Here is a 14,900-nt window from a genome sequence, read left to right as displayed (position 1 = left end):
CATGTTAGTAGAGATGCAGCGATTTCAATTTCCTTGGCCAATTTGGAATTTTTTGTTTCCTTTTTTTTTTTTTTAAATAAGCACTGGTCTCCCATAGTAGCAAGCATACATTTTAAATCATGATAAACACAGTTAAAACAACACATAATGGTACCTCAATACCGTGGTAAAAATATAACTACATGGTTTTATAGGTAGCATTTTTGTATGAAAAACGGTAGTCTAAAAACTTTCAGTATAAAAGCACACATGCTATAGCTTAATCACAAATACATACATACTATAATTATATACCATTACTCCTGTAATCAAATTCAGTGTGAATATCCCACATTGCTGTCACAATACCTTGGTGCAGTGAGTGTTACTACAGTAAATCCATGGTAAATGATGGTGATGTGCAGATCGAAAAGCCGTCTGTCTCGCTGCACACAGCTTTAAACTAGTTTGAATCACAGAGTCATTTGTGTTCATCGCTGAATTCAAGTGTTTTACACTGAATCTCACACACTGTTTAGTGTTCGAGTGACGGAACCGTTCACATATCGTGTCTTTTGCACGCTCAAGTTCGTTATTTCGAATTGGATCTTCTCTAGTGAGCTTGGGCAGCGCGGATAAACGGTCCGTGTGGCGCGATTCAAATAAGTCACGCTGTTTCGTTCCGCTTTTGGCACATAAAAATGATAACGAACATTTATCGAACTCTTTTATCGAGGAAAATTATATCGCGATAATTATTGTTATCGAATTATCGCCCAGCTCTATCTGTAAGGCAAGTTTACACTGAGTTTCTAAGTTTCGCGCTCAAGTTCACAGAGACCAAGACAGCAAAAAGCGCATCCTGTTTGCTTTCATTATTTTACAAAAGCACAACGTTTTGTTGTTATCCTGAGTGCACACAGAGAAACAGTCTTATCTGTATAACCAAAAATGACAGAGTATTTTAAGAGCAAGGGACCACACCGGCGCCTCTATCTGTCATGCAGTGAGCGCATGTGCTACAGTTAAGTTTCCACTCTCCGCGAAGACACTTCAATAGCGCACATTTTTCTGTTATCATTAGATTGAGCGGCCATGTAAAGTTGCTACTACATACATCTTTCAGATGAAAAGTCATATTTGAGGTCGATGAATGATAGGTGTACTTTTTTTACCACACAGACCAAAAAATGCATAAAAGTAGCACAGAGGATATTGGTAGCAGTAGCTAACAATACATTGTATGGGTTAAAATTATCGATTTTTCTTTTATGCCAAAAATCATTAGGATTTTAAGTAAAGATCATGTTCCATGAAGATATTTTGTGAATTTCCTACCATAAGTATTTTTAGCAGTAATATGCATTGCTAAGAACTTCATTTGGACAACTTTAAAGTAAATTTTCTCAATATTTTGATGTTTTTTATTTTTTATTTTTTCACCCTTAGATTCCAGATTTTCAAATAGTTATACTAACGTACCATGCATCAATGGAGAGCTTATACTTATTATTGTGACCCTTATGTTTTGTGGTCCAGGGTCACATTTAAGATGTGGCACTCGTATAAATCATATTGTGAGGGAGATATTTCAGTATTTAATTTCTAGATTAGAAACAAACTAGATTTGTTATTAAATATAAATCAATTGAAGATCTCAAGAGCATTAGGTAGAGATTTTCTCATATTGGAAATACTTAACCACAGTAATTGGTTCTATATTTGTCGAAAGTCTAATAACCTGCAGCAGTGTTCCAGGGAGAAAATAAATAACCAGGATAGTGAATTGTCTTGCAGACTATCTCAAGAGATCCTGAAGGGATTAAGGCATATGCTAGCTGTTGCCACAGTTACTGAAATGTTAGAACACTCTCACCATGTCAATAAAAAATGTACTTAAGCCTGTACATTTTATTGCCTCCAACACATATGGCAATTCAAGAAACTCTTTCTCTGATAGCAGGGGTTAACATTTGCACAAGTCAGAAGATAATTTTGTATCTATGCAAAGAACATTGTCTACAGGTAAGCTAAATTTAGATGATCAAGAGAGTCAGTATCTGCCATGTAGCTGTTCATAGAAATGGCAAAATGACTCATAGTGCCTAGTTAGGGTGAGGCATAAGGGTGCCGCTTACGTCACCATGAGGAATATTATTTTCCCTTTCACGACTCTCTGTTTTATGTCCCGGTATTCTGAGCAACAGCTACCACGTAGCATAATGGCAAGTTTGTTGTTTAAAAACGAAGAGGACTTCTCATAAGCCGGGTCTTTCCGCTCGTTTTCACGTCATTTTCCAAGCTAAAGATTTTCTAGGGTTAGTCTTAACAAACCTGGAGAATTATTCGAGAGACCAAGACGTCCTTCGTTCTTTTTTTATATCTCAGGGCTATGATATTGTAAATCAGTGAGCTAATATTTGCGCTTTCACTTAATTTCATATTGATTCAGATAATATTATACATTCATTTCGTGAATGAGCAATTCAATAGTGATGAACGTTTCTGTAAACTGTGAACGTGTGCATGCTTAACTTTAGTAATTTCCACCGTTTACTTTCGGTTTGATGTCATGAGTAAAACATACAAATTGAAAACGCCACTCAGCATGAAGGATGCCAAGTGTACATGTGCGCATTTCATTTTTATTCTCATTTTTTTAAGTCCTTACATATCCATTAGCACAAATGTTCTATCTAAGGTGTTTACTGCTAATTTAATAAAGTTGTCTGCCATGGTTAGTTTTTAAATAAATTGTCCTTTTAAAAATGCACAGAAATTTGTTAATATAACTTGATTCAATAAAGCTCTCGTTCTGGAGGAGTCTAATTTAGATGACTCACTCCGCGGTGTTAGCATTTAAGAAAAAGGCGGCGCTGGCCCTGTGACACAGCTGTAACAAAGTCAACAAATGACTCAGACTGAAATAATTAGTTCACTAACAGACAAGGGTCTCTCATCTGCAAATTGTTTTCATTCATGAGTCCCTGATAATTTGCTTTTAAATTATCCTGAATGGCGTCAAAACTTATGTAAGCTAGCGTTTAATGATTTAATTTCTTATTTGAGTGCAAATTAAGGTCCGCTAGTTGTGGTTTTGTGGTTTTATTTAGAGCTCAGCAGATGCTGTTACTTCATTAACACCGGATTGTTTTCTCAGGACTCTAGTAAAAGCCCCAGACCCAGACCCAAGTTCCTCCCAAAGAGAAAAACGGAGAGAAAACCATCAGATGATGAGTTCCTGCTTAGAAAAAGTAGGTATATTAAAATGATAAATAAAATTCATTTAATTCCCAAAACTAATATCTTGCACAAATAATCCCTGTAGTGGTGGAATTGTGGGAGTTTGAACAAACAAGCAAGCTTTGCCAACTTCTATTTTTGCATGTATAAACAAATAGAAATTAAAATGTATTTTTGTGATGTATAGGCACAGCAGCTCTAGAGGAGGATGCTCAGATACTTAAAGTGATTGAGGCCTACTGCACCGGAGCCAGTCTCCACCAATCCACCACAGGTAGACCTGCCTCTCATTTGTACTGTAAGCTACTGAATTTTTAATAATGGAAATATATTGCTAATATAGTTTAATAGTGTAATTTAATTGGAGGATTTTATTTGTTTGCACAGCTGTTCGTAAGGAGTGCATCCCTCAGGTCCTGCTTCCAGAAGAAGAGAAGATTATTGTTGAGGAGATCAAGAGCAATGGCCAGACGATCATTGAGGAGAAGTATGTTTGATATCAGAATTACTTGATGTTTAGCATTGAGTCCATTTAGGAAAATATTTGTTGTATTTTATTTATTTATATAAAGCTTTTTTTCCTTTTTTTTTTTGGTGACTAATAAATACTGCAGAATTGTAAATATTTCTTACATTTTTTAAATGTGTCTTTTGATTAATGACCTAGAAATAATGCAAAATTGTAACTATTTCTTTCTTTTTTTATTAGTGATCTAAAATAGTGCAGATTTGTAAATATTTCTTTCCTTTCTAATTAATTAATTATTTATTAATTACTATAATTATTTAATTACAGTAAATATTTCTTTTTTATTAATTGTATTAATTAATTTTTGAATTAGTGGCCTAGAAATTGTGCAGAATTGTAAATATTTTTTTAAAAAATTGTTTTAAAAAATTAGGTTTTTTTGGATTAGTGACTTACTGTTGTCACTGTAGAAATACTGTAGAATTGTAAATATTTCTTTCTTTCTTTTGTAAAATGTATCTTGTATGTTTTTTTTTATTAAAATTTTTTAGTAGTGACCAAGAAATAGTGCAGAATCATAAATATTTCTTTTTTATATATTTTTTTATTTTTATTTTTTTAAGTTAGTGACCTAGAAATTGTGCAAATTAGTAAATATTTATTTCCATTTTTTTATGATTAGTGACTTAGAAACACAGTAAAATTGTTCATATTTCTTACTGTTCTTTTTTTTTTTTTAATTAGTGGTTTATATTTCTTTCTTTTTAAATTTTTATTGTTATTTTACTTTTTTGAATGAGTGACCTAGAAATTGTGCAGAATTGTAAATATTTTTTTAAAAAAATGTTTATAAAAATGTTTTTTTGGATTAGTGACTTACTGTGTCACTGTAGAAATACTGTAGAATTGTAAATATTTCTTACTTTGTTTTTTTTATTAATGATCTAGAAATAGTGCACAATTGCAATTACTTTTTATTTTTTATTTTTTATTAGTGACCTAGAAATGGTGCAGAATCATAAATATTTATTTCCATTTTTTGTTTGTGTTTTTGGATTAGTGACTTGACTGAATTGTAAATGTTTCTTTTTCTTTTTCTTTTTCTTTTTTATTAGTGACAGAAATAGTGCTGAATCCTAAATATTTCTTCATTTTGCATCTTAATGTTTATTTTTAAATCTTAAAAGGTTTTTCAATATCAACTCAGGTCTTAACTTTTGATTATTACAGTTGCACCTTGTAATGCTTTGTTTTCCTTTTGAATATTTTAAATAATATTTTAATTTTATTGTCACGCAGAAGTCTTGTTGATGCTGTTTATGCTCTAAAAGATGAAGTCCATGAATTAAAAAAGGTAAGCTTTTGCATTATTGTAACCTTTCGTTGTCCTAAGCTATAACAGACGTTACTGCATAATCTCCTGATGCCGTGTGTTTGCGAATGTAGGAGAATAAATGGATGAAGCAGTGTCTGGAAGAGGAGCAGAAGTCCCGTAAGGAGCTGGAGCGTGTAGTCAGAAAGTTGGCCAAGCAAAAGAATGACTGTTCCTGGGATGAAGGAGGTCACTAAAGAACACTCTGGACACTCGCCTGTTTCCCTTTGCCAGCCGCATGTATGTGTTTCTGTGTCTGTGTGTCCTCACAAATGTGTTTCTATGTGTTTTTCCATCACATTACACACTGAACATTGCTTTTTGAAAGTCACCGTGCTGGGGATTTTCAGCCATTTCTCATCAAATGTTTTTTAAGGACGAGGTGCGATGAGAAGATCAACTCTGTGATTAGTGACTGTTTTTCTCGCCATTCTGAAGAATATCACTGTGCGGTTTGCTTCACGCTCCTGTGGTGTGACATTCTGAGAACAAAATGGCAACTGTTCTAGAAGACCAAGTGAACTGCTTAAGTATTTTGTGATTTGGAAAACTTCAGATAACTGTCGGGAGTCCTGGCCATTTTTCGTTCCGGTTCACTCAAGCACTCCAAGAAGAAGCATCAGAGAAAAGATGGTGGAATCTCTTGAACAAATATCTGCCTCACTTTATGACTGTTACTGGTCATGGACAAAAGAAATTCAATGACATTCAGCCCATGAACAGCATTCCAACTCAAGCCACTATTGTACACGTGAAAATATTCTGTTAATGGCGTAAGAGAAGATATTTGTGGTTGAACATGGCAGGACTCCACTGTATCCACAAGTATTGCTCTTTTTAGACCTATTTCTGCTTTTAAAATGTGAAAACGGTTGCTTGAGGTAGCTTTTAGGTCACAAATGAACAAGATTGAGATGTGTGGTTTGCACCTGATTGACATGAGATGCCCTACTTGCCATCTTGAAATGAGTTTTGTTTTTCCTTTTAGTTTGAAGGCTTTGAATTTGACGCCTGTAATGCGTCATTGGACTGTAGGTTTAGATTCAGTTTATTCCAAACGCGTGTTACCCGGACCGTCACTCACATCAGCATGGGTACAAAGTATTTTTAAAACAGCCATTATAATATCACATAATCATGCTTCTGATAATCATCACTAGTTTAAATCTATCAGGGATATAGTTGTCAGAAATAGTCAAGTTTATAATACTATACTAATACGATACATCATATAATGTATGTATATCATATATACAATATAAATATGTATATATCATAGATATTATGGCAAAAGGAACCATGTAAACTTTTTTTAATAATAACAAAAATACAGTAGGACATTTCATCCTCCTTTTTCAGAGGCTTGAAACTATATCTTAAACCAAAAAAAAATCCAGTATGTTTATGGATTTGGTACTAGGAGCCCTTTTAGGACTCGAAACCAAGTGTACGTAGAGACATACGGTACTTTAGGCACTGATGTTTGTTCCTCACTTACATACCTTGGAGACTCGTATTGTAGTGAGAAACAAATGTGGTTAGAACCCAATTCTATTTTATTTATTTTTTTAGCAAACTGCTCCCCATCAGCAATATACGGAAGCCAGTTTCTGCCACCGATTTAAAAAATTAAAGGCATTGCGCCTTTTTCTCTAACAATTCTGGGCTTTTTTCTCAGAATTACATGATACAAACTCGCAATTCTGACCTTGTAGAATAGCGATATATAAATTGGAATATAAACTCGCAATTCTCATCTTCTTTTCTCGCAATTGTGAGCTTATATTTCGAAATTCTGACTTTGTGTCTTGCAACGTGAGATATAAACTCACAATTGTAAGTTATGAAGTCAGAATTGCAGGATATAAACTCGGAATTCTGACTTTTTTTCTTGCAATTGCGAGTTTGTATCATAATTTTGACTATTTTCTCTGAATTACATGATACAAACTCGCAATTCTTATCTGTTTTCCTCAGAATCTGCAATTGTGAGTTAAAAAGTCAGAAATGTGGAATATAAACACATTTTTTCCTTACAATCGTGAGTTTATATCTCATAATTCTTTGTTTCTCGCAATTCTTACTTTTTTTTCGTAGTTCTGACTTTGTTTCTTGCAATTCTGACCTTTTTTTCTCAGGATTGTGAGATATAAACCTGCAATTGTAGGTTATGGAGTCAGAATTGTGGGATATAAACTCTTTTCTCGCAATTGCGAGTTAGTATCTCATAATTCTGACTTTTTTTCTCAGAGTTATAAGATACAAACTCGCAATTCTGACCTTTTTTCCTCAGAAATGATAAAAACCCACAATTTCAAGTTATGAAGAAAGAAGTCAGAATTGCTTTGTATCCCGCAATTCGGACTTACTACTACTCTCGCAATTGTGAGTTTATATCTAGCGATTCAGACTTTTTTTCTCGCAATTCCGACATTTCCCACAATTGCGAGTTGTGAAGTCCAATTACGAAGAGAAAAAAGACTGATATTTTCTCAGAACTGCAAGATTTTATCTCACAATTCTCACTTAATAACATGCAATTTTGTTATGAAGTCAGAATTTAAATCTCACAATGCTGAGTTTTTTTTCTTCACACTTTGGAGTTTATATCTCGCAATTCTGAGAACCTGAAAACGAGGTTGTGATGGATGCGTTTAGTGGATGGTACTGTAGTTTAGCAACATACCGATAGTTCTGCTGACAAAACGTCATTCTGAAGAAACTCAGTAGACAGTAGTCTTGAAAGTTGAGTTGCGAAAATGACGTGATCTAGCTAAAGACACTACGACTATCCATCGGAGCCTCGTTTTCATTCACGTTGAATTTAATATGGCATTAGAGTGGAGGTGCATTTTCTTACTCATTTGTATTCTGCCATGCACACGTGGTATATTTGTTTTTGCCATTTTAACTGTAACAAATTACACCAACAATTACACAAATGACACTGTGTCTGGAGTCCTAATCATTACCGATCATAACCGTGACTAATCTTTTCATTTGCTGCGGATTGGAGAGGTGATCTCTATCTTAAGCAGTGAAGCAATGCATGCAAAGAGCTGTAAAGATGAGCAAAACTTGGGTGGGGAGTTTTTCTTTTATCTTTTTAAACCCACCAGCAGACACCTCCGGAGCATTGCTGTGGCAATTCAATGCAATATGCGACTGGTTTGTTGTTACAATTGCTGTGCAAGAGCCGGTTTTCTCTCTTGGAAGGAGTATACTGTATAATATATATTCTTCCGATTAGGCAATAAGATGTGCTCTGAGGTGCACAAATGTAATGCTGTTACTGTGGTACTGTGTGTAAATCTGTTTCATGTTTGTGTGTGTGTTTGTTTTTCCAGCAATTAACCTTGCATGCCATGTGTTACACATAGCCTTAAATATTATTTTAAAGTGTTAACCCTGATTGTATTGTTGCTGTTGTTGTTATTAAGAAACTCCTGAAGTTTTAAAATATCGGCCTGAAATTTTGACATCTGTAGTGGTGACATTTCTGATGGCCTGTTTATGTGTGTGTAATGTGGAAGAGATTGAAGTGATCAGTAGGTAATACATGCTGTTTGCTTAAGTTGGCTACTGATCTCACTGAAAAGGAAATTCACTTTGTCATGTCATGAATGTGTCAGGAAAAAATGAGCACTTTCAGGAGATCATAAACGATGGTTGATGAATGTTCACGTCAGTTTCCTCTTAAAAGTGCCCATGTCTGCAGAACACAAGTTTTATTTTTGCGGAGCTGATCTATGCAATATAAATGCTATATATATATATAATTTGTGTTTTTTTTTCTCCCTAGTGCTTGTGTTTTTATTTTGTCCTCATTTCAATAAGGAATTGTTTTAATAAAATAACATCATGTTAATAAGCTATACGTTTGATTTTATTACACATATGAGGAAATTCCACCTTGTTAAATATAAAGGTAGCACACATTTTCGATCTGGTGTGTTCATTTTTAAATGGAGTAAACGTACAGGCTGGAGTAAGTGTAGTAGGCTGACAACTTCCTGTAAGAAAAGGGCATCCGCGTGGCTCAAATGAGCACGCGTTTCTCACCTAAAACTCACTGTTTCCATGGAGGAGGATGGAATGCTGTAAAATAGGCACAGCAGTAGTCACTTCAGGGCTGTGTAATCAAATTGAAGTTAAAAACAGAACTGGTAGGCTTATGCCTTTTTCTTTTCGACCTCTTCCTACACAGTAGTTTCCAAACTTTAAGAATAGAGCTTCGCCCAATCTACTATGTTAGGAAACACTTACACAACGCATGACCAATTGGAAACATTGGTAATAATATTAAAAATACTGGAGGTCTTGGGGAATACTTTGTGGGTACAGTTTGTCATAATATATATATAACATGGTTAAGCATTACTTATACTATCAAAAAAATTTTTGATGGTGTGTATATATATATATATATGTATATGTATATATGTATGTGTATTTATATTTATATATATGTATATATATGTATATGTGTATGTGTGTATATATATATATATAATATTTTTACATTAACACTAAATAATATTACATTTATCAAGTTAGTGTTTCTAAGCATTTTACATTATTTCAAAATAACTCAAGACAGTAACGATTTAAACGATATATTTTATTTGTGAGCTTATGTTCAGCTATTCTTTTTAACAGTTAACTTTTAACTAATTTTTAATTTTTCGTTTCAAGTCATTAAAGCTCGGTAAACACTGGTCACAGACACGGAGATTTACCTCAAATTTTACCAAGCTGATTTCTCACTAAAAACTCACACAGATCATGTTTTCATGCCATTTTAAGTCTTAATTTGATGTAACAAAGTTATTATATCAAAATGTGTGTGTTGTTTACTTACTTTTTCAAGTTAGCCTTAACCTAGTCTTCCCATTAGCGCCGTTTTATTGCTCGTTCAGACTGATTCGCGAACGCTCGCAAACACAAAAGGCGGGATTTATGGCATGAACCAATCACAGCCGAACATAAGCAGTCATATCCAATCATATTGTGATCTCCTGCTGTTTACTTCACCTGCTGGTGTCGCTGTCGCAAAACGTTTCTTTAGAAAAACGAGTGATTTATAACGTTTTTAAAGTTATATTTTGTAATTTGGGCGTTTGTTGTTTGGTAAGAGATTGTTTTGGCATTTTCACTACAAACATGTTTTTATAATATGTAATGTCATCTTTTTTCTTGTGGGCAGGAATAGGTTTTTTGTTGTTGTACTGTTCTTAAAAAGTGCTTAAAATTAGAAAAAATAAAATCAATTAGAATTGCCAAGCTTATTCTAAAATAAATATCTTTATTATTAACTCAATTATTATTATTATTATAAAAAGAAGAGCAAACCATAAAAAGGAAAACTGCAGCAAATAATAAATAATTTTATACAAACACCGCCAAACAATAGTGGTTTGAAAACATTCATGGTATTCTTATCAGGTTGTATTTAGAATGAACAATATAATTGAAAGAAAGATTTCCCGTGACTTCCTCGTTTGTCCTAAACTTGGGCTGTGGTTTGGCGTCAAGGAGAAGAGGTGGTGCGATGACTTTCCCTGAAGCTGATCAGTTTCAGATGCCACGACTGTATAATTATCCATTTAATTATAGTGCCTTGATCCAGTCAATCCCTGCCCGTCTCATATCATCCATCTGCCCCTTGACCGCTTCAGTTCCAGAGTGTTCTTTACCGCAATTTGAATAATCCAAAGCTGCAGGAGTCCCGGTTCACCAAGGATGAGTTTGCTACCGTAACATAGATCTGTTGTTCTTTCTCTAGGTGGAACACCCCCGCCAGAGAGGCAGTACACAAATTTGATGTGTCTGGGTTCAAACTGCAAAAAGATTTGAGTAGCTCCTTGGGTTCTTGTTTCTTGGGTACGACGATCCTTATGGATTGCTTTAACGAAACTGAAGGAGAATTTTTGGAGAAGGTGACCTGGGAATAGATGAAATACATTCCAGGGTACTGAATGGTCAGCATGTCCCGTTTGCTGCTAAGCCGTACGTCCTGTAGCAGTGAATGGTCTTCGTCCCAAAGGAGATTGTTTGTCTTCAAAAACTCAGAAGTCTTATCTGGTGGTGTTAAAACAAGGGGAAACCCATTAGCACCACACAATGGCTGGGCTTACATTTACATGATTTAGTTGAATACAAAATGAATGATTCTAATACATTCTATTACATTTACCTTTATGCTCAGACAGGGCAGTCATGTGTGCAGCTGGTCCAATAAAATGAGGCCCTCCAGTTAACTTAGACACTGCTGGAGAAATACACACAATAGTAAGGTTACAAAAACATCATATCAACGTTAATAGGACCAAATTGCTTGCTAAAAATTTGAATCAAAAACATATTAGGTATTTATTTTTATGCAAACACTAACATCCTAACCCACTGTGCCATATTATTTTAGATAGAGTTCATAAGGTTGCCAGGTTGGCAATACTTACATTTTTCATTTGCTTGTAAAACCTTTTGAAAGAAGTAGAAGTATATTAATGATACATCAAGTCATAGAGTTGTACATGGTATTTTCATACAATGCTTGATTTTAAATGTATGACATAAATGTATACCTTTGCAAAGACAGCTTTATATTTTTCCATCAGTTTGCCACAATTTGTCATTGAGTCTTCTACCATATTTTTTTCCACACAGTCCTGTAGTCTCTGTAGGCTAGTCATGTCTTCATCATAACTGCCCTGGAGCTGCTGAAGACAATGGAAAAGATATTTATGAATATGTTTACCTTAATGCTTAAAGAATATTTACAGAGTTCTAAACAAAATCTGACCACAGAAATCCGAAGTGTGAATTAATGACTTTACAGGGGTTTGACAAGATGTTGTCAGTTATTTGTAAATGTATACAACTACCGTTCAAAAGTAAAGAAGACTTTTCTGCTCATCAAGGCTGCATTTATTTGATTAAAAATACAGAAAAAAAGTAATATTGTGAAATATTATTACAATTTAAAATAGTGGTTTTCTATTTTTAAATATACTTTAAAATATAATTTATTCCAGTGATGCAAAGCTGAATTTCCAGCATCATTATTCCAGTCTTCTGTCACATGATTCTTCAGAAATCATTCTAATATGCTGATTTATTACCACTGATGGAAACGGTTGTGCTGCTTAATATTTTTCAGGCAAAGCATTTAAAATAAAAATCTTTTGTAACAACATACATTGGTCAGTAAATTTCTTTCTTTCTTTCTTTGAAAGAAATTAATACTTTTATTCAGCAAGAATGTGTCAAATGGGAAAAAAGTGATAGTGAGGACTACAAAAGATTTCTATTTTGAATAAATGCTGTTCTTTTTAACCTTTTATTCATTTAAGAATCCAAAAAAGTATCACATGTTCCAAAAAAAATATTAAGCAGCACAACTGTTTCCAACATTGATAAAAAATCAGCATATTAAAATGATTTCTGAAGGATCATGTGACACTGAAAATACATTATATTTTAACATATAATTAAAATAGAAAACTGTGATTTTAAATTGCAATAATATTACTTTTTTTTTTTTTTCAGATTTCTTGATCAAATAAATGGAACTTTGATGAGCATAAGAGAAAACATTCAAAAACTGATCCCAAACTTTTAAATGGCGGAGTATGTTAAAAATATATGTCTCACTTTATATGGGGTGTCTTTAAATACTATGTACTTAATTACGTAATTACACAATGGTATTTTCAAATATAAATCAAATCTAAAAAACATGCATTGTATGGAATGATTCGTTTAAATGTAAATACATTTAATATAAAGTGGGTCCAGATGTATATATGATAAAAATGGATATATTAGTGATTTGTACATCTTAATAATAACCATGCTTAGCTTTATCAACATACTGCCTGAAACTGATCACAATGGAAAGCGCTTAATTGTACTGTTAATATAGTTCCCATTCTGGTAAACGTGACTTACATTCTTGCATCTGTTTGGTGAAATAACACTTTAGCTTGCACTTTATCTTCATCATTACTGAAACATTTGAAAGCCCAACTGAAACTAACACTTCATTGATTGTTACATCGATCTGTCTGCTTGACTCACACAGATACATAATACACAATGAAACCATATCCGTGTTTGCCAAAAGAAGAATGTATTTATAGACTTAAACATTTTTTGCTTGTTTAAAAGTTCTTCTCATTTGAAGATGTTTTAAATTAAATATAATACTAATTATGCTTCAAATGATGCTTCTAATCATGCGTATTGTTATTGAGTCACTTTTTTGACATATAACTCACAGAGTGAGATTGCATAATTTGTTGGGTAGTTTGGTTTTAACTTCCTCTTGAGACAGAAATGCTGGTTTTAGTTGGCTTTGTTTCTTTGATGCAGAGCATGCTGCCTTTCTCATAAAACCACACAACCCAGGAAACACACAAGTGAGGCCCTTGTCTTTTAGGTCTAACTGTTTCTCTCTAGTCTGAGAAAAATAAATAAATAAAAATAGCAAATATTGTTCTCAATTATATATATAAATATACATGTAAACTTGATATGGAGACACTTTATACATTTTCTGTGAAATCAGTTTTAAATCAGTTATCCTGATGAACACAAAACACTATATTAATTATTGTTTAGCCACAAAAAATACTAAGTTGCATACTGAAAAAAAAATCAAGCAAAAAGACTATAACATATGGAACATTTAAAAAAAAAACTGTTAATTTCTATTAAAGTAATAAAGAGCTTCTATTAAACAAGACTTTGTTTAAAAATTGTACCATCTTAACCTTATATTTCACATAATTTCATTATATTCTTTGTAACCTGCAGTAGATACAAACGTGAGCGCCACGAGCTACTAAGAGAAGAGCAGTTCATACCATGTTGAGTTTCTGGAACAGGTAGAGGAAGCCACCGAAGGTCAGTATCATTAACAGCAGAAGCATCACTGACAAATACTTGACTAAAGGCGTGTTGACCGCTGGCTGGGGTTTTCTGTATCCTGTCCGTGGAGGCACCGGCGGCGGCGGCGGATTGTAGCTACTGTGAAAGGTGTTTATCATGATGAAGAGAGCACGAGTTGACGACAGAAAGAGACGTGTACTCCAGTGGCACCCATGCAGTACTGAAGAGCTGCTCTCAATGCAAGCAAGCTCATTTGAATGCAACTTCCTGAAAGATGTCACCTTTTGAGATGGGCTGAGACTTACGGCGTATGTGTTTGTGCGCAATTTGGCGTAAATAACCATGAGTTCACATACCAGGTACTAGAAAGGCCTGTTTCCATGAGGTCACGCAGTTTTTGCACAAAGGTCACTGTCTTTGCCGATTCAAAATCTGCAGTGTAAACACTCTGCAGATTTTGTGAACAAGCATTTGTAAAGAAATAGATTTACATAAGCTAATATCAATACTTAAGCCACAAAAAGATAAGAATATTATTGCATTAGATAAAAGTTCACAAAGGCGTCCAATAATATATATTTGGACTTAAGCTTTCAAATACTTTATTGGTGATATGGTGAGTTGCAATTAGAGCTGAGCTTCTGTCTGGCACTAAACCACAGGAAATAGGGTCATATGCTGCAACTATATATACTACTTAAAAAAAATCTGACCACACTGAACAGCACAACAGAGTTGTGAATAACAGAAATAGGAGAGTCCTCACAGCTGAGTATAAACACAGTAGAAACACATACGAAACCTGTTCTTTTTAGGCACCATAACAATTTTTCGTTTGATTATCAAAGTCGATACGCTACTAGTTTACCACATCTATGAAAGATTGCTTGATTATCATTTGATTATCAAGGTCGATATGCTACCAGTTTACCACATCTGTAA

The 14,900-nt window shown here is 33.9% G+C and overlaps 2 protein-coding genes across 8 annotated transcripts in view; one reads left to right on the top strand and one right to left on the bottom strand.

Annotated features, from left to right (window-relative positions):
• arhgef6 (Rac/Cdc42 guanine nucleotide exchange factor (GEF) 6) overlaps positions 1-9,001 on the top strand; it is a 40,354-nt gene extending 31,353 nt beyond the window's left edge. For 2 of the 5 annotated variants that reach the window (XM_051127074.1, XM_051127071.1), the window contains 5 exons: positions 3,140-3,233; positions 3,410-3,520; positions 3,610-3,709; positions 4,991-5,045; positions 5,138-9,001. In XM_051127074.1, the coding sequence (XP_050983031.1) occupies positions 3,140-3,233; positions 3,410-3,520; positions 3,610-3,709; positions 4,991-5,045; positions 5,138-5,260 (483 nt within the window). In that variant the 3' untranslated portion in view covers positions 5,261-9,001. The remainder of the gene's footprint in view (positions 1-3,139; positions 3,234-3,409; positions 3,521-3,609; positions 3,710-4,990; positions 5,046-5,137) is intronic. The other 3 variants (XM_051127076.1, XM_051127075.1, XM_051127073.1) reach the window with 2 other exon arrangements.
• A 1,181-nt stretch (positions 9,002-10,182) lies between these two features.
• cd40lg (CD40 ligand) lies at positions 10,183-14,196 on the bottom strand. Of its 3 annotated transcripts, none has more exons than XM_051127083.1 (5): positions 13,934-14,196; positions 11,651-11,785; positions 11,525-11,546; positions 11,260-11,331; positions 10,183-11,144 (listed from the first exon to the last, which is right to left on the bottom strand). In XM_051127083.1, exons 1-5 carry the CDS (start codon positions 14,114-14,116, stop codon positions 10,756-10,758), a joined length of 801 nt encoding a protein of 266 aa, XP_050983040.1. In that variant the 5' UTR covers positions 14,117-14,196; the 3' UTR covers positions 10,183-10,755. The 3 variants fall into 3 exon arrangements, with proteins under 3 accessions (XP_050983040.1, XP_050983041.1, XP_050983038.1); XM_051127084.1 differs by having other exon boundaries at positions 10,184-11,144; positions 11,260-11,334; positions 11,651-11,782; XM_051127081.1 differs by having other exon boundaries at positions 10,186-11,144; positions 11,260-11,334.
• Positions 14,197-14,900: the final 704 nt, after the last annotated feature.

The sequence above is a fragment of the Labeo rohita genome, chromosome 14, assembly GCF_022985175.1.
Source record: "Labeo rohita strain BAU-BD-2019 chromosome 14, IGBB_LRoh.1.0, whole genome shotgun sequence".
NCBI lineage: Eukaryota > Metazoa > Chordata > Actinopteri > Cypriniformes > Cyprinidae > Labeo > Labeo rohita.
The sequence above is the reverse complement of the archived record's forward strand: the minus strand, read 5'-3'. Positions and strand labels throughout refer to the sequence as shown.